Here is a 17,197-nt window from a genome sequence, read left to right on the forward strand (position 1 = left end):
TTTGCTGGTAGATGGAGCTGGGCCACTCCTATACCCTGAGTCACAGCAGGCTAGGTAGGGCTGCTCCAGGCTGGAGCTGTTCCTGCTAAGAGTGGGGAGCCAAGTGGAGCTCTTAATCCGATTACCTGAGGCCTGGGGCTTGGGCTTGGCCTTGGGCTGGAGGAACAGGGTTCCCTCATGACAACCTCTGGGACCTAGGTGTGCAGCTCTTATTCCTGCTAGTTCTCTGCTCTGGATCCACATTTCTTCCTTCAGCACCCACATCACTGATCTCTCAGCCCTGGGGTAGTTTTCCTGGGGTTCCTGATTCCCTGCCTCAACTGAGACTTGGAGATAAAACTTGTAGTGGAGAAACCTTTGGGGGCTGGAGTTGAGAGGGTTTAAGTTTTCTCACCTGGAGTGGGGTTGAATCACCACCCAAGCACCTGCTGGGATGACTCAGGCAACAAAAATGGCCTGCCTTCCTTTAACTGCCCGACTTTCTTGACCCAGGGTCAGGTCAGGGGTTTGAGGAGCAATGGGCACGAGAAAAGAGTTTGGGGGTGGGGGTGGGGTACTCTCAAATTCCTCCTAGCACAACTGACCCTAAGGGCGTTTGATTCCCTGTGCTTAATCCCATTGTGCAAAGGAATTGACTTTAACAACATTTAAAAAGGGAGGGGAAGACGTGCAGAGCTATGGGGGCTGGAAGTCCTGACTGCTGGGTCCTGGGTGGGGAGGGGGCGTGGTACCCTGAAGGGGTGTTGGGGGCTGGGAAGAACGTGACACCTGGGTCTGCCTAAGGGAGGGGGATGTTGGCGCTCTTCAGTAGGTGCGGTCCGCTGGGAGGGAGAGGGGAGGAGTCAGTCGTTAAAAGTTGTTCCTGGGCCTGGCCCACCCGCCAGCCACAGACGCTGAGGCCCGGTGTGAGTGCTGTGGCACCTGGCGCGCGCCGCCCAGCAGCTGCGACACTCCAGAGACTGAGCGCGAAGCTGACCACCTCCACCGAACAGCCGGCCGGGAGCCAGCCGCAGGTAGGGCACGCCGGACTGGGCCTGGGCAACACGGCAAGGAGAGAGCAACCTGTCGTGTACCGGGTACCAGACAGCGGATTTTGCGCTGGACTCTCCCAAAGCTGCCGGCTTGGTAGGGAGCCGGGGCTCCAGCCTAAGGAGGGGCTCTGAAGTTGGAGACGATACATACTTTTCAAAGACACGAGTTTCCCTGGAACGACTCCAGACTAGGAAGGCCTTTCTATTTTAAGGATACTGGGTTTGGGGATCAACGTGTCGCTTTGGAGGGTTGTGTAGGCGCCCTCTTAAGTCTTCCCTCACCCCCATGGCGCTACCCGGCCCCTCACACGACCAGGCCTGGAGCCTGGAACCGCCCGCTCCCACGGCCCCTGCCTCCTCGTCCTCGAGCTCCCAGGAGCGGGAAAGCGCTGGGAGCCCTGTGGTCTCCGGGGGCCTTCCTTTGGAGAAGGTGAAGCGGCCCATGAACGCGTTCATGGTGTGGAGCTCCGCTCAGCGCCGCCAGATGGCGCAGCAAAACCCAAAGATGCACAACTCGGAGATATCCAAGCGCCTGGGCGCGCAGTGGAAGCTGCTGGGTGAGGACGAGAAGCGGCCCTTCGTGGAGGAGGCCAAACGGCTGCGGGCCCGGCACCTCCGCGACTACCCGGACTACAAGTACCGGCCTCGGCGCAAGATCAAGAACGCGGGCGCCGGGCCGCTCCACTTCGGCCAGGGAAGCGGCAGCGGGCCGGCCTGGGGACCCGGGTACGCGACCACTCAGGGAGGCAGAGGCTTTGGGTACCAGCCCCCCAACTACTCGACAGTCTACCTGCCTGGCGGTTACGGGTGAGTGACTAGGGAGCGGGGTGAGGAAGGAGACACTGTCCCCCTCCTGAAGCTTGGGCGGGGCGGATACCAGATATCCTGCTGGCAGGGGCCCGGAGCCCACCCAAGCAAGAGGCCACTCCTGGGAGTTTGGGGGCTGCAGTTGAGGTTTTGGGGAGTACCACCCCCTGCACTGCAGCGCCTTGTGCAGGGTCGGGAAGGAGGGTTTTCCTAGAGGAATTCTCATTTCAGCCTGGCAGCAGCAGCCCTGCAGGGGCAAGACCACAGCCCCTTGGATGTTGATCGTGTTCGTTACCTACCTGGATTTCCTGTCTCCTCCCACCCCCATTCTGGCCCTGGTGTGACCCAGCTTCCTCTCCCAGCCTCCGGGGCAAGGAGAGGCCAAGCCCAACTCTGCCCCTTTCTGGCCTGCTGCCCCAAAAGAGGAAATTTTGGAAAACAGGCACGCAGCACACAAGCTCACTGTTAAGCCTGCCCCAACAAGGCTGCGCTGCTCTAAGCAAGCCTGGGTTCTGGTTCTGGACCTGTGGTACCCAGTGGGGCCCAGATAGCCAGGGACGGGTAGGTTCCACTTGTCTGCCCACGAACTAGTCAGACCTGCCCTCACATGGGTGTTGGGGACCCTGCCTGGCACCTCCAACCCAGGGAAGCACGCTCTAACCCCGGTTTCTCTCTTTGCAGCTCTTCCCACAGTAAACCGGAGGCCCCCTCACCGTGCTCCCTCCATCAGAGTAACCCTAGGCTCCAGGGGGAGCTGCTCCCCCCTTATAACCCTTACCCAACCCCAGGATCTCCCACTCCATACAACCCTTCTCTTTCTGGGGCCCCCATGCCCCTAGCTCACCTCTAACTGCCATGGACATGGACCTCCCAGGAAGGGCTCCAACCTCCTTTTCCACTCAGAACCACTGCAAACTCCTTTGGCACTGTTGGAGGCCTGTGCTTTCCACCCCCACTCCCCCTCCAAGGCCAGAGGGAGCAACACATTTGTTTTGTAGGACGAACACGGTTTTGTACAAGTAAACCATGTCTCTGAGTCTTTATTGCCCCATCTGTTCCTCTCTCTGCAGCAGGAACCAGCACGGTCTCCACTCCCTTCCGCCTGGACCTGCCAGTGCAGGAACCTCCTCACCCCACCCTGGGGCCCTGCCTGAGTCATTCTCCATCCTCCCCCCACCCAGCACTGGGGTCCAGGAGACAGTCCCGGGCAGGCGTAAGCCCCTAGTCCTTTCCACTGTCCGGGCTGTCCTCTAAGAAGTGGGAGATGGGGGGGCGGGGGAGGGGACAGCAAGACTTGCCCACAATAGGTAAGTAGCTGGAAATTGCTAACGGAGGAATCACAGCCAAATAATTAAATGAGTTAATAATGCATACACAGGACAGCACACAATGTCAAAATGTGAGCCTGAAAATCTGCCTGTATCCTTTTCTAAGGATCTGGGTCCACCGACTATACATTTCCACTAAAAACAAACCCTGGCTCAAGTTGCAGCTACAGAGGAACGGGGAATGATTAAGTCACACCAGCAGATTGGCGGAGATGGGAAGGACCCTGAGGTTGGGTAGATGAAGGGAAGCATGGAACGGAGTCTAGGAGCCAACGCAGCCCTACTGCTCCTTTTTCTTCTTGTGGGGTGCCTTTGCATTCCAGTAGAAGAGAAGCTGGGCAGCAATGAGGCCGTTGCAGAGAGAAGAGACCACAAAGGTTCCAGCCATGAGGAGGTCTCCAGTTTCCTGGATGTGAGACAGTTAGGGTCACTCTTCAGCCAAGCCCCAAAAAAGGCTCCAGAGAGGGGGCAGCTTTGAATCCTCAGCTGGGACAGGTAAGATGAGATTTTAACGCCCTCTAGAGGGAAGAATGTGCACTCACCTGAATGGAAGTGAAGATTCGCGCCAGGGAGCCCCCAAAGAGCAAAAAGACTGTGATGGCTGAGAGCTGGCCCGTGTGTCCGTTGTGGTAATTGGTGGCTGCCTGCAGCAGCTATAGGAGGAGTTGAGACCCTTTGTTCTGTCATTTGAATCCTTCCTATGTGTTTCCATCACAGATTCCCACATTCCCTTTAGTCCAACACCCCCACACTGAGCTTCTACTCTGAACCTCCCCAAACACCCCCTCCCAACATTTTTTCCCTTTGCTCCCAGTACCAACCTTCCCCACCACCACAGCAGGCACATTGGAGGCCTGGAGCAGGGTGACTACAGCCATGGGCGTCAGTGGTGAAAGCAGCACCAGCAGGACCAGGGCATAACACGCTAGGAAAGCGACACCTTGGGGTCAGGGAGACAAGGAGTCCTCATCAACCTCTGGAGTCCTCTGGCTTCCCGAGGCCTGAGTTCCCAGCAGGGCTCCCAAGAGCCACAGCCTCGTCTAAATCCCCAGCACCTTTCACAGTCTGTCCTCTGTAGTGCAGGACCAGGAAGCAGATGGTGACTGTCTGGAGCATCAGGAACAGGGCTTCACCCCAAGAGCTGCAGAGTTAAGAGTTGGGAGGAAGACAAGTGGGCCTGGAAAGGCAGGGAAAGCCTCGATGGCCTGTCCATCTGGGGACACAATTCTTTGATGACTCCTTGTCCTCCACAGCTCTACTGATCCCTTACCTCCTGCCTCCCAGCACTCCCCACTTCTGACCTCCTCACTGTGGATCCCGGGCACTCTTGGAATGCTCACCTTCTCCTATCACCTCCATAGATGACGGCTAGATTTCCAGAAGGGCTTAAGCTTTTCCTGCCCTTTTACCTCCCTCACCCTAACCCCATCAGACTTGTGGGCATTTTCCCTTGGAGATAAAGGGCAAGCCCCTCACCTGAAGGGGAAGTTGTTGATGATGCTGTAGACCATGGTCCCAGTCAATGCCACTAGTTCCAGCATTACTGACTGGAGGCTCAGCCCTTCGGCACTCTTGGCTCCAAGGATTTTAAACACCTGGGGCAATTTTACTGGAGAAAGAATGAGAAAGGCAGTTTTGAGAAACTGATATCCCTTGGGAGTTGAACACAACCGCTACTGGGAAGCATGTTAACCCCACTTCTGGTTAAGGGACCCATTAGCTTGTGGCATTTAGCACTTCACCCCCATCCCAACAGCAGGAAAGGAAAATAAAATACGTACCCAGAAGTGACCCAGCTACAATGCCCAGCCCCAGGCCTTTGCTGAGGAGAATCTTGAGGCAGGGGACTGAGAAGAGAAAAAGGGATAAGCAGAGAGGAGACCTTTGGAACCCAGGCCGGGGCTTTCAGGAAGCAGTCCGGGCCTACAGGCTTAAAGCGCTGTGTTGGGGTGGCCGGTTAGCTCAGTTGGTTAGAGTGTGGCGCTAATAACACCAAGATTGCCGTTCGATCCCCACATGGGCCACTATGAGCTGTGCTCTCCTTAAAGAAAAAAGAATTTACTTTAAAGCACTACTGTGGGCTGCCGCTGCTAAGACTCTGACTACCCAAACAAAAAAGCCTTGTGTTGTCTGGTGGCAAGTGAAAAAGGCCTGGTCCTTGCTGCTGCAAATCATATTCAGACCAGGTGACTTTCCAAAACAGCTTTTACATTCCGTGCTTCTGACTCAATCTTCTATTCTCTGAAGATTTCATCTAAACTCCTGGGTCTGACTTCTCTCCGCTGCTCCCTGTATAAAGCTGAACAATGCCCAAGAGTCCTCTGATCCTTTATTCCCCTCCACTGAGCAACTAGGTGATCCACTTTACGTGTCTTCTCTCTTCAAGGACAGGTCTCCTGCATATTCATTCATTCCTGAACCTATTATCCCTGGCTCTATTGCCCTTCATTTTCTCCCCAAGGTGCCTTGGTCCAGTGGCAGTCAGATTCTCAAGGATCATGAACGTGGTTAAAACAAAGTGTTCCAGGAGCACAGTGGAGTAACTTGAACTGACGGGGGCAGACTGGGAAAGCTTCGCAAAGGGGCTGATGTCTAAAGTGGGCCTTGTTGTGGAGTTGCCTCCTATAAAGAGGAAGATAGGCAAGTTATTCCAAAATTAGACCATGAGCAAACGTGGAGTGAAAGCCATCAGGATAACAGGGACCTTTGGGGGTGCCGCTAAAGGTATAGCGACCTGTGTTATAAAATTTGAGTCTTTTGGCCTTTCATGAGGCTTGTAATCAAGTTTAACCTTGCTCCTGAAGGTATAGCGACCTCCTAAAGGTTGGAACTATTTGATCATATTTTAACCCTGTTTTATACAATTTGAGTCTTTTGGCCTTTCATTTGTCGCTAAAGCATAAATTTCACAAAGAATTACTTTCACCGGGCGACTCCCACTCTCCTTAAAAAATGGCGTCCTCCCTCTACGGAGCGCGAGACACTTCCGCCCCGCTCAGAAGTAACTTCCGCTCAGGACAGCGTGCAGTAGTCACCGAGGTCCCTTAGGCTGCATCACTCCCCACTTATGGCCCGAGGGCTCACCAGCAGGACTTTGACTGGATGCCGAATAAAACTCACCGTGCAGCAAGTCCCACTGGACGAAAATTTGGTCGTAGCATTTCTCAGGTAAAAGAAGCGGAACCAGCACCCGTTTGATCGGCCCGTCAGCCTCCGCCGCCATGTTGCAAAGGTAGCTTCCGCCAGTCTCTCCAGACCGTCATTGACTCACGGTGCGCATGCGCGTTCTGGGCATTCCGCCTCTAGTCTTCCCGCGACTAACTTGGACCGCCCAGTGTTCCCCGCTCTTTCCTACGCCACCGCCATCCCATCTTCAGTAGCGTAAGATAGGTCTCGTCCAGAGACCGTGTTTTGGACGCACCCTGCTTGCTGTTCGAATTTTAAAGCGTGCCAAAGCTGTACGCCTGCGCAGTTCCATCTTTCGCGCCTTTGTTTACTCTTCCAGTTTGGAAGCAAGATTTATCCGGCTTTTCTCTGCTTCTGCTAGGCGCCATCTTGTCTTCTCCCAGCTGACTTTACATTGTTCGAAGTTAAGAAAGAAGAAGCGTGAGTCTCCAAAATGGAGTTGAACGGGGGCGCTGTAGCTCTCTAACTCCTGTTGTCTCTGCTTCTCCAGAGGAAACGGCATGGGCGGGAACAGGACATTTGTGCCATACGGCCTAACATGGGTCCCAGGCTGTGGGCAGGGCCCATGCTTCTCACTCCTCTGGTATGCCTAGGATTTGGCGGATGGGTGTGCCAGCAACTGCTGGGCCGGGACAAACAAGCAGAAGAGGAGGAAGTGGGGAAGGTGAGACCAGTTTCAAGGGAGGACAGCCACCCCAGCCCCCTCTGGGGCCCAGCCCGTCCCTGGAGCACAGACAGGGTCCCCTGGTTTCCCTCCCACCCCACTGGCCTGAGGGCGCCACGTCTGGGCCAGGGCCTGCTCCTCCGCCGCCTTTGACTACTTGCTGAACACGGACTTAAGCAAGGCTTAAGTGAATCCAGCAGCTCCTCTTGGGAAAGGGCACCTTGGACTACCCGGTGGGAGCTATGCCCTCTCCTACCCAGCGCTGGGACACCAACTGCAGTCCCCTGTGGAGGTGGACCTGGCCACCATGCTTTGGCAGCCTGGCACCTGCTGCAAGTACTGTGCTGCCTTGCAGCCCTTTGGTGCCTAGTGCCACAGTCTGCGAGGTCATAGGGATGCCTGAGGTGGTGGGGCCCTGCCACGTGCAGGCTGCCCTCAGGGGGAGGGTCTGCAGGTCCCACTGACTGCTTTCTATATAGCCTTGTGTGGCTCTTACAACTGGGAGGGCTCCGTTTTGGCCCCCAGTGATTGCACCATGGCCTGTAAAGGGCAGGAGTGGCAATCAGAGGTAGTGCAAACTGGCTGGCTGGCAGGCCCTTGGGGAGGATCTGGACATAGGCTGCCCTGCGGGTGCCACTACCACTAAGTACACCACTACTGAGGACATCAGGGTTGGTCACATGGGTGGCACAGGCTGGAGGTATGTTGTTCCCAGGAGCAAAGAATGACTATCTGGAGGTCAGAGTTCCCTCTCTCCCATTGTTGATGAAACCCTTCTGCAGGTGAGATAGGAGCATCCCAGGTGCGGCAGGGTTTAATCAGGCCGTTCAGCCAGCCGTGGACGTGGTAGGCAGGACAGGCATTTTTTGTTGCTAAAGAGCCACTGGCACAGCCTTTGGAAACTAAATGACACAGGTGTGACCTTCCCACCCACACTCATTGCTATTGCTGCCTGCTTCCCCTGTAATTGTATATCAGGTTCAGGAAGAAGGCCGCCGGGATGGGTGGCCCCACTGGGTTGGAGGGTAGGGGGAACTGGAGCAGCCAGGGACCCCAGAATGAGGAAGGGAAACAAGGCAGATTCAACACCAGCCGTGCGAGACTTTGGGGGATGAACTCCTGAGGGTATTTGGTCACACTTTGACATTTGCATCCTTCCTCACCGGCTGTTGCTGGCTCCCTGACACTCAACCATGGAAGGCACAGAAAGCGTTGTGACAAGAAACTCACAGCTTTTAATCCTGTCAGTAAAGACAAAGAAAACCAAAGACAAATTTGAGTAGGTTTTACTCTTCTCCCACTGGGAGTTGGGGCAGGGAATCTGTCACGTTTAATAAACATCTCCCCTCATCCCTCCCAGTTGCATTATCTACTTTTCTTCTTTACTACAGAGAGGGAAAGAAGATAACTGTCTCTGAGTCAGTTGAGTGCTCAGAAATGAGGGCATCCCCTGGTGCCCTGGGTGTTGGGACAAATGCTCAGAGGGGCTGGTAGGTGGATTGGCGTCTCCGGCAGACGCAGAAGATAACAAGCACCACGGCGAGAAGGCCAAGGGCAATCAGGCCGATGATGAGAGGCAGCAAGATGGACTGGTCACTGGGACAGGAGAAACCTGGCAGAAAGATAGGACAAGTAGGCATCACAGTGGTGGTGGCTGGATAAAGGTTGGGGGAAGGAAGGTGGGGGGACATTAGGAAGTAGGAGATTGGTAAGGTCACTTAGATAACCGTAAATGAAAGGGGAGGACAGCTGACAAGTCTGAAGAGGGACATTTTTGGATGTAAGACGGGAGTTTATAAGCCTGGAGTAGGGGTTTGCAGTGCCATGGGAGAGTGCTAGGAAGGAAGGAGTCGGTCTTACTTGGCCCAAAGGCCCCTGTACTGGGCAGCTGAGCAGCTTGTAGCTTCAGGAAGAGCAGGTCGAGGTGGAAAGCTGGTGAAAGAATGATGCTCGCATTTCTGCAACTGAAGCTCTGGCCCAGTGGGGCTTGGAGTTCTCGAAGGGATGCATTCTGAACTGAGAATGTCCACTCTAAAAGAGTGAGTGAGGGTCAGCTCCACATCCATGTTTCCCACCCCCCAAGCTTTGGTCCCCCTTCAGGAGTCCAGTGCAAGTGATGAGAAAGGGAAGGTTACTCACGTGCTGCGTGCGGGAAGGACACGTTATACTCCACAGCCATCGAGTTCAGGTAGACAGTGCTCTGCAGTGGCTCCTGGGGAGGTGACCAGGAAGGCTCAGGGCAGCAGGGGAGAGGTATCCATGTCCACAGAATAAGCAGTGTGGCAAGGGATCGGTAGGGATCGGGAACTTGGAGGGTGAGCGTGAGGGATGGGGGTGCGGTACCTGCTGGAATCCAAAGCTGAGCTGTCCATAGGGGAATGAGAGAAGCAAGTGGGGATGGGCCCCCTCACAGTTCCCCTGGGCCTTGGTTTTGTTGGGATTCAGTACAGAGATGCCCCAGGCCTGTGGAAGTTAAAGATGAGAGCGTCACAAGGCTACACAGCTATGCCATCCAAGGTGCCTTGTTCCCTTCATCCCCACCCTGTTATTTGTCCCTTCTCTTCCTTCTTCCCTTCTGAACCATAGCAGTCTCACCCCCTTCTCCTCATGTCTTTTACTGTCTTTCAGGTTTACCTGTCCTCCACCCTGGGTTCGGTACAGAATTCGAATCTGAATCTGGGCTTGGAGGTGGACACAGGGCTGGGAACCGTTAGTCCAAGTGTAATCTCCTATAGCGGCCTTGGAGCCTGGGCTGGGACTTGGAGAGGGTGGAGGTGGTCCTGGGTGGGGGGAACTGGTCGAGGGTCCTGGGCTGCTGGCCGTGCTGGCTGTGCTGGCCGTGCTGTTGCTTGTCGGATGAACTGTGGTGTTGCCATGGCTGGTGGTGGTGATGGGACTGTGAGTGGCTGTTGTGGGTTCGTGGCTGGTGGTGCCTATGGTAGTGGTTCTCTGGCTCCCGGTAGTACTGGGGCTGGTTGTTCCAGTGCTTCCTGTGCTTTCTGTAGCTGTAGGTGTCACCGTGAACGATGGCAGCAGAGTGGCCGACTTTTTATGAGGCCACTCATTTCCTGTTTCCTGAGCTTTCAGCAGAGGAAAGAATGGTTAGCAACCCAGGGGCAGGTTTCTTCCCAGGGGCTGTTTTCTTCCCAGGGGCTCTCCCCTTCAGTCTTACCTGCTAGTAGCCCCAGCAAGGCCCCGGAGAAAAGTACAACCAGCTTCATGGCAGACCAGCCTCACCGAGACCAAGTAGGTTGTGTCAGTCCCAGCTGCTTGCTCAGTTAATCCTATTCCCTGCCTTCTTTCGGAAGAGGAAACGAAAGTCCTTGACTTCCTGTAACTGATAACCTCACCCCCGCAACCTGACTCAGGCACCTCAACCCCAGCCACGAGTCTTAGTCATTAAAATTTTGTCACTAGATGATTGGCCCTAGCTTCACATAAATGGGAGTGGTCAGGACCAAGTCACGTGGGCAGAATGAGTTAGGAGTTTTAGAACAGTTGATCCTTGGGGACCCAGACCTATTGGTCTTCTTTAGCACAACTCTGTGGTATAGAACCAGTTGAGAAACAGCAGTCTGTTTCTAGAGAAAAATCAACTCAGTAAGATGGAAAATCAAGTTACCACTTTCCCCCCCTCCGTCTGTCACTTCCTCTTAGCTGAGACACATGAGACACTTGTGATGGTGATTGCCTAACCCCTTATAGAAGGGTCACTCTATCCACTTAACATGACCATTGTGGTTAACAAAGTAATATAACAAATGGGTAAATGTTAGCTGGGGGGAGGGGAGACACACTCCTTTGCAGGTGGGAGGGAAGGGGAAGAAAGAAATGAGAAGCCCAAACAGGCAGTTTCCAAGTCATTTTATTCAGAATTTTGTGTTTGTTTCCTGAATCAATAAATACTATACAAAACAATGTAAAAATGGCTACCATTTTTTCTCCCCTGCTCCCCCCACCTGGGGACAATCCCCTGGGCCACCTAACTCAGGGGTTTTCCCTCCTGATTTGGTCCAGCAAATGAGGTTGAGTGACATTATAGCCCCTTGAATCATTTTCAGAGGAATTTGGCTGGGGTGGGAAGAGCCTCTGGGGTTTGGAGATTGACTAGGGAAATGGATTAGTGTTTTTGGGAGAAGAGACGGCGCCTGGGGCAAGAGCCTACCCCAAAGAAAAGGGTATCTAAAATGTCCACGGTTCCTTCTTTGCCTCAAAAAGTGACATTTATTCAAAGAAAAAAAAAAGGAAAAAAAATGACAAGATGTCCATCCCTTGGCTCCCTTCCCTCCCCCCTCCTGCTCCTCAGCCCAAGGACTGAACCCTGGCTGGCATGAGGTGGCAGGCCAGCCCCTCTCAGATGAGGTCAGCAACATTGAGAGGCATTTCCTCAATGGAAGTGTTGTAGAAGGTCTCAATATCTCGAAGAGTCCTCTTGTCTTCTTCTGTCACCATGTTAATAGCCACACCCTTACGGCCAAAACGTCCACCACGACCGATTCTGGAAAACAAGGACATCTTAGGATACATGAGGATACGGGACACAAAAAAACCAGAAGTTTCAGCCCAGGATTGGGCATAAGGGAGGGGTTGGGTGAGTACACTCACCTGTGGATATAGTTTTCCCTGTTGGTGGGAAGGTCATAGTTGATGACTAAAGAAACCTGCTGCACGTCAATGCCTCTGGCCTATGGCAAGAAAGATGACAGCTTCAGCATGAGCGAGACACTATCCAAAAGGAACTTGGCAGTTATGTAGGCAGCCAAAGGCAAAGGAAATACACATCTGACTCTCCCCTGAAAACCTGAGGCATGCCAGATTTTATTCCAAGTTGCTACTTTCCTGAAGAGGGGCACTAGTAGGCCCCCTGGAGAGGGAATCACCTTGGTTTATTCCTCCCCCGTTTTCTCCAAAGTCCACCCCCCACTCACCAGCAGGTCAGTGGTAATCAGTACTCTGCTGGAGCCAGAACGGAACTCCCTCATGATTACATCCCGTTCCTTTTGGTCCATGTCTCCATGCTAGAAAAGGAAATAGAAGGGTGTAAATCACACTGGTTCTGAGAACTGGCTGTAAGTAGGACACTGACACATCCATACTGCTTGTAACAACGGGGTGGGGTAAGAACGCACCATGGCAGAGACAGTGAAGTCTCGGGCATGCATCTTCTCAGTGAGCCAATCGACCTTTCTTCGAGTGTTGATGAAAATGACTGCCTGGGTGATGGTGAGGGTTTCATACAAGTCACACAGTGTGTCCAGCTTCCACTCCTGGGGGGGGGAGCGGGGTGTGGGGGTGGGAAAAAACATCAGTCAGGGGCTATACCCAAGGACTTACTACCAGGCCCGCCTCCTGCACTGGGCCCCACCTCTCGTTCCACATTGATGTAGAATTGGCGGATACCCTCCAAGGTCAACTCTTCCTTCTTGACAAGAATCCGAATGGGATCCCTCATAAACTTCTTGGTCACCTCAAGCACATCGGAAGGCATTGTGGCAGACAGCAAAACCACCTAATGGGATAAAAGGGCAACCTCAGGACAGGAGATACTTGCCACCTTCCCTAGGTGACCACCTAAAACAGAAATTAATGCAAAAAAAAGGCTTAAAGAAAGACTGGAATTCTTTATGGGTTCCTCTGGCATTTAATATTGCTCTTCTGTTACCCTAATGACACCGGTCCACAAAGGATCAGCTATACATCCAAGACTCTAAATTTCTCACCTGGGTGTTGCTGTTGAGCTTTTGGAATATGTCATAGATCTGGTCCTTGAATCCACGGCTTAACATTTCATCAGCTTCATCCAATACAAACATCTTGATGTATTTGGGAGCTACAAAAAAAAAAAAAGGAAAAAATATCAACAGGAATTAGGGAAATGTGAAACATGCTTAACTTTCCCAATAAAGAACCGGGAAGAGACAGATGGTGTGCTCTCAGGATTCAAAGATTTATCCTTTGCCTGGGAGCCCCCCTGCCAGTCCAGACAACAGCCCTGGGAAGTAGAACACTACCTGGGCCGAGACAGGGAAGCCAGGCTCAGATGACACGCATGGGGTTCATCACAGAGCAACTCTTTTAGGGGGAAAAACTAGCCTCACTGGGAAGATTGTGGTCAAGTGGAAAGACTGGGAAAAAGCATGCAGAAGAGGGAAGTGACCCAGAGGACTAGAACTTTGAGATACTCACACAGGTATCTCCGGTTAAGCATGTCAAACACGCGGCCTGGGGTACCCACGATAATATGTGGAGCTTCCATCTGCAGCTTCTGCACCTCAGCACGCACATTAGTACCCCCAATGCAGGCATGACAGGAGGCACCCATGTAATCTCCTAATGCCATGACTACCTTCTGTATCTGTATCCAGAGAAAGTGCTCACGTTAGCGACAACTATGTCAAACCCCATTTTAACTGTATTTATTCTTTCCACACTGACATTCATTATTAAAACTCACTTTTCAGGTAAGAAACAGGCAAGTTAGATGCATCTAAGGTCACACTGATTCACTAACAGCCCTCTAATTTCAATGTAGCTTACTATCCTAGACCCCCTAACTTTCTGAAAGCCAAATGTGACCCACTTATACTCAATCTCATAGCAACCAGTTTTATGTAGAATGACGTTTATCTACATCCCATTGTACTAGTGCCACAAAAGCTATGTCATATTCACTTTTAAAAAACATTTTAAAACGATACTTTAAGCCTCGATTAATAATCTATTTGAGACGAGTCTTATCCATCTTTCCCCCTTCAAGACCCAGGAAAACAGTCCAGCATTATTTTACATGCCCCAGGCATAAAATGGCTCTGGCCACCAACCCAGCCATCAAGCTAGTAAGAACAAAGGATTGGACATCTGCTTTGCGCCTTACTAAGAGCAACACCACAAATCAGGTATCTCTCTGCCCATTGCCAGTGGCTTTGTTCATAAAACAGCCACCAAACTTGCCCAGCCAGCCAGGCTCCACCCAGCAGCTTTTCCATTTGACTGAGGAAATGGGTGGAAGGAAGTGACGCATATTGTGTTTCGGTAGAAAGAGCTTATAATTAACCCAGAAAGTCTTAAAAGATCTAGAAATCATCAACTGATTTTCTTTAGGTCTTTTCTTTCCCCTCCAACCCACCTGCCCCATACACCTCAGTTCTTCCAATGTGGTTGGTGGTGGTGGTTGGGGAGCACCGATTTTGGATTATACTAACTATTTCTAAATCAGTCCTTCAGGAAGGGAAAGAAGCTACTCTCTCACCTGCTGCGCCAACTCTCTAGTAGGCGCCAGGACCAAGGCCTGCGTGGCTTTTAGATCCAATTCAATCTGTTGCAAAATCGATATGGCAAAAGTGGCCGTTTTTCCAGTCCCAGATTGGGCTTGAGCGATCACATCATAACCTAAACAAATCAGGAAAAAACTGATGTGGTAGAGGGAATACATTTTGAGATCATGGAACATTCAAAGCCTCGCTTAATGAGAGCAATAAAGCTACATGACAAGCATGAAGTGATTCAGCCTTCACTCCATCACAACATAGTACCCCCATGAGAACAGATCTGGAGGCCAGATAAGGTTGATTCATTTAGTACTGCATGGTTTTGGGCCAGGAATACAGTTACAAAGAGCAAGTATAAGCCAGCTAAAACACTCCCTTATTGAAATCAAACTAGCAATTCATGTGTCCAGGGCATGAACCAGGCATGGGCACAGACCAACAGCCAAGCTGGGATGAACAAGGAGTTGCTTTGTCCCTGGCTGATATGAGATAAGCACCACCAAAGAAGGTACCACTCTACCCAGACCAGGGACAGTCCCAAACTTGTTCTAAAACAGAGGGGTCTTACCCTTGATACAAGGAAGAATGGCTCGCTGCTGGATGGCAGAGGGCTTCTCAAAACCATAGGCGTAGATGCCACGGAGCAGGGACTCCGAGAGGTTCATGTCATCAAAGCTATCGACAATCTCATTCCAGTTACTCTGTAGAACGCAAAGAAATTAAAGTAGAAGTGGGCCTCTACACTGGAGCAAACAGGAGCTTGTAAGCCTTCACCAAAGCTTCAGAGCCCACCACCTCTCCTCTCTCCAGGAAGCCAGCTGGTTCTACATGGCCTGGGAAAATCCCTCTAAGGACCATTCCACTTGTAAACTTTGAGACTGGAGATTGTACAAGGGGGGACAGGACTCAATTTGAATGACACATTTTATACATACTCGCAGGAATATAAACCTTTTAAACAAATTACTATAAAACAGTTTAAGACTTCCTATGAGGAAGGCTTCACTATTTGGGATCCTGGGTTGTAATTTAATCTCAAGTCACTGAATCACCACTCCAAGAAACCAGGGGCTCTGCTTTCCTAGCACTGCCCTTCCCAAAGTTGAAGGACAATGATGGTAGGAGTCCAATCTCACCTCGATGACGCCTTCGGGTTCCATTCCATCGGGGCCATTGTCTCTGGATCTGTTGATTCAAAGTACAATGTTGACTGAGGCACATTAGAAATCCTGACAGCCAGGCTCTTCCTACCAGCAACCAGCCATCAGTTTTCACTCCCTGACCCATCCCCCCACCAGTTCCTAGAACAGTCCTTACTTTACATTTGAGTCAGGCCTTTGCCCCATCCAGGGAGCTGCTCAAGTCAGGCCGCTCCGACATGATGGGGTAACCCTCCTACAAGACTCAAAAGCTGGAGGAACAGCGCCCCACTTAACGAGGCCGGGAAGTGGTGCTTGCCTTTGGGCCCACGTGTCCCGGACCTGACCTCCCATCGTGGCCCCAGCGCGCCGGAAGTCCCGCCCTTCACCTCCCAGATCCGAAGGTAGGACATCCCCTTCCCCCCACGTCATTCCGCCCGCGCCCTCCCCCACTCCCTCCAGCCCATCTACCCCCCTCGCGGTGCCCGGATGTGGGAGGCCGCGGGCGGTGGCGGCCTCGCGCACAATGAGCCCCAGCCGAGCTAGCACGGGGGGAGATTGCACAACACTTAAAGAGGCGAAGCTGACTGGGGGAGGGGAGCATCTCAGACCGCCATGTGCTCGCTCCCTCGACCACCCGGCGGGGTCTCCCCCCACCACAGAATAATCCACATCCAGCCCGCCCCCGTCGCGAAATGGCATCGCCCTCCCATACCTCAGGGCGCTCACCCCCGAAGAAAAGTGGACCTGCCCATCTGCAGTTTGCCAATTGACCGGCTTGTGCGGCAAAATGGACCCGGGCGCCGGGTGGGCTTCTGGCGCCTCACGCGGCTGCTCCTCCGGGTTACGCTCAGTCCTGGCCGCCAAGAAAACCAGCACACTGAACGGCCGGTTTCTTCTTCCCCGACCCGTATCTCGACGCGACGAAACGGCTGGACATGAGGACCCAAGCCCCCCCCCCCATCTTGGCGAGTGGTACCGCCCCAGAATCCTCCGGAATTCCGAGCGCGCGCGAGCCCTACGGCAGTGAGGCAACCGGACCAGCCACCTCTACCTTTCTTTCCCACGCTAGGTCGCGACCTCGTCTCGCCACTCAGGGCCGGGGCTTCGCGCACCGCGTAGTGGCGTCCTAACGCACTTCGCACTCTAGGCCCCAAAAGCCGGGCTGTCCTCGCCCTCTAGGCCCTGGTGCCAGCATCGGCGGTGGATCCGCCCCCTCCTTCCTTCCCCTAGGACCGGTCCTCCCGGCTTGGTTTCCCCGCAACACTGGTGAACCTAGGGCGGTGGGCCTTAGCTTCCCCCCGCGCGGGGCCCTGGAAAGGGAGCGGCAGGGTAAGTAGCCCCAATCTCTTGCAAATGCCTTCCTTACCGGGAATCCTGACTCGCAGACATGATCCTTAGAAACTAGGGCGGAGTGCCCGCCCATCGACAACTTATAGAGCGCCCGACCCCGCCCCAGCCATTGCATTGGCTTGGCAGCCTCGGCCCCGCCTGCCGGCTCTCAGCAACTCGGCGTGACGTCAGTTCGTAGGCGCTCTGGTACGCAGCCACCATTGGATAACTTGAACGCCTATCAAGGTGAAGACCCGCCCTGCGGCCTCATTGGCTGCAGTGCCCGCTCTTCTCGCCGGTACGGAAGTGACATACAAGAGTCAGGCCTCGAGGTCTGGCAGCCATCTTGGGGCCCTGCACCCCTACACGTGCGGAGGCGATAGTATCTCAGTCATGTGGCCTAGTAGGCCCTATCATGCAAGGGGGGCGAGGTTTCAGCCTC

At 53.3% G+C, this 17,197-nt stretch overlaps 4 protein-coding genes and 3 non-coding genes across 9 annotated transcripts; 1 reads left to right on the top strand and 6 right to left on the bottom strand.

Annotated features, from left to right (window-relative positions):
• Positions 1-807: 807 nt before the first annotated feature.
• SOX15 (SRY-box transcription factor 15) lies at positions 808-2,802 on the top strand. Its single transcript, XM_033091165.1, has 2 exons — positions 808-1,838; positions 2,520-2,802. The coding sequence occupies exons 1-2, from the start codon at positions 1,318-1,320 to the stop codon at positions 2,686-2,688; spliced, it is 690 nt and encodes a 229-aa protein (XP_032947056.1). The 5' UTR covers positions 808-1,317; the 3' UTR covers positions 2,689-2,802.
• Positions 2,803-2,862: 60 nt separating this feature from the next.
• On the bottom strand, positions 2,863-8,132 carry MPDU1 (mannose-P-dolichol utilization defect 1). Of its 2 annotated transcripts, none has more exons than XM_033091164.1 (7): positions 6,287-8,132; positions 4,948-5,013; positions 4,643-4,775; positions 4,222-4,307; positions 3,988-4,091; positions 3,709-3,819; positions 2,863-3,572 (listed from the first exon to the last, which is right to left on the bottom strand). In XM_033091164.1, exons 1-7 carry the CDS (start codon positions 6,387-6,389, stop codon positions 3,447-3,449), a joined length of 729 nt encoding a protein of 242 aa, XP_032947055.1. In that variant the 5' UTR covers positions 6,390-8,132; the 3' UTR covers positions 2,863-3,446. The 2 variants fall into 2 exon arrangements, with proteins under 2 accessions (XP_032947055.1, XP_032947054.1); XM_033091163.1 differs by having other exon boundaries at positions 3,988-4,106.
• Positions 8,133-8,286: 154 nt separating this feature from the next.
• CD68 (CD68 molecule) lies at positions 8,287-10,742 on the bottom strand. The gene is made up of 6 exons (XM_033091162.1): positions 10,189-10,742; positions 9,651-10,096; positions 9,360-9,479; positions 9,156-9,228; positions 8,877-9,047; positions 8,287-8,628 (listed from the first exon to the last, which is right to left on the bottom strand). The coding sequence occupies exons 1-6, from the start codon at positions 10,235-10,237 to the stop codon at positions 8,495-8,497; spliced, it is 993 nt and encodes a 330-aa protein (XP_032947053.1). The 5' UTR covers positions 10,238-10,742; the 3' UTR covers positions 8,287-8,494.
• Positions 10,743-10,865: 123 nt separating this feature from the next.
• On the bottom strand, positions 10,866-16,897 carry EIF4A1 (eukaryotic translation initiation factor 4A1). 2 transcript variants are annotated; one of them, XM_033091160.1, is made up of 12 exons: positions 16,793-16,884; positions 16,139-16,279; positions 15,421-15,469; positions 14,853-14,985; positions 14,266-14,405; positions 13,203-13,371; positions 12,737-12,846; positions 12,382-12,525; positions 12,146-12,283; positions 11,945-12,034; positions 11,622-11,701; positions 10,866-11,514 (listed from the first exon to the last, which is right to left on the bottom strand). In XM_033091160.1, exons 1-12 carry the CDS (start codon positions 16,813-16,815, stop codon positions 11,370-11,372), a joined length of 1,362 nt encoding a protein of 453 aa, XP_032947051.1. In that variant the 5' UTR covers positions 16,816-16,884; the 3' UTR covers positions 10,866-11,369. The 2 variants fall into 2 exon arrangements, with proteins under 2 accessions (XP_032947051.1, XP_032947052.1); XM_033091161.1 differs by lacking the exon at positions 16,139-16,279 and having other exon boundaries at positions 11,209-11,514; positions 16,793-16,897.
• Positions 11,764-11,903, bottom strand: LOC117014118 (small nucleolar RNA SNORA67). The gene has a single exon (XR_004421424.1). It is a non-coding gene; the product is annotated as a small nucleolar RNA SNORA67 (small nucleolar RNA).
• On the bottom strand, positions 12,946-13,084 carry LOC117014145 (small nucleolar RNA SNORD10). The gene has a single exon (XR_004421449.1). It is a non-coding gene; the product is annotated as a small nucleolar RNA SNORD10 (small nucleolar RNA).
• Positions 14,683-14,818, bottom strand: LOC117014133 (small nucleolar RNA SNORA48). The gene has a single exon (XR_004421437.1). It is a non-coding gene; the product is annotated as a small nucleolar RNA SNORA48 (small nucleolar RNA).
• Positions 16,898-17,197: the final 300 nt, after the last annotated feature.

This window comes from Rhinolophus ferrumequinum, chromosome 21, assembly GCF_004115265.2.
Source record: "Rhinolophus ferrumequinum isolate MPI-CBG mRhiFer1 chromosome 21, mRhiFer1_v1.p, whole genome shotgun sequence".
NCBI classification, from domain to species: domain Eukaryota; kingdom Metazoa; phylum Chordata; class Mammalia; order Chiroptera; family Rhinolophidae; genus Rhinolophus; species Rhinolophus ferrumequinum.

Bases quoted from the DNA above. Each gene is read 5' to 3' on its own strand.
- SOX15 (XM_033091165.1), top strand. From the start codon at position 1,318: ATGGCGCTACCCGGCCCCTCACACGACCAGGCCTGGAGCCTGGAACCG. The intron at 1,839-2,519 runs GTGAGTGACTAG...CTCTCTTTGCAG, and splicing joins TACCTGCCTGGCGGTTACGG to CTCTTCCCACAGTAAACCGG.
- MPDU1 (XM_033091163.1), bottom strand. From the start codon at position 6,389: ATGGCGGCGGAGGCTGACGGGCCGATCAAACGGGTGCTGGTTCCGCTT. The intron at 5,014-6,286 runs GTGAGTTTTATT...TTCTCTTCTCAG, and splicing joins CCAGTGGGACTTGCTGCACG to TCCCCTGCCTCAAGATTCTC. The intron at 4,107-4,221 runs GTGCTGGGGATT...CCTGACCCCAAG, and splicing joins CAGAGGACAGACTGTGAAAG to GTGTCGCTTTCCTAGCGTGT.
- CD68 (XM_033091162.1), bottom strand. From the start codon at position 10,237: ATGAAGCTGGTTGTACTTTTCTCCGGGGCCTTGCTGGGGCTACTAGCA. The intron at 10,097-10,188 runs GTAAGACTGAAG...CTCTGCTGAAAG, and splicing joins CTTGCTGGGGCTACTAGCAG to CTCAGGAAACAGGAAATGAG. The intron at 9,480-9,650 runs GTAAACCTGAAA...TAACTTCCACAG, and splicing joins GAACCCAGGGTGGAGGACAG to GCCTGGGGCATCTCTGTACT.
- EIF4A1 (XM_033091160.1), bottom strand. From the start codon at position 16,815: ATGTCTGCGAGTCAGGATTCCCG. The intron at 16,280-16,792 runs GTAAGGAAGGCA...CTTGGCGGCCAG, and splicing joins TCTGCGAGTCAGGATTCCCG to GACTGAGCGTAACCCGGAGG. The intron at 11,515-11,621 runs GTGAGTGTACTC...CTTGTTTTCCAG, and splicing joins AGGGAAAACTATATCCACAG to AATCGGTCGTGGTGGACGTT.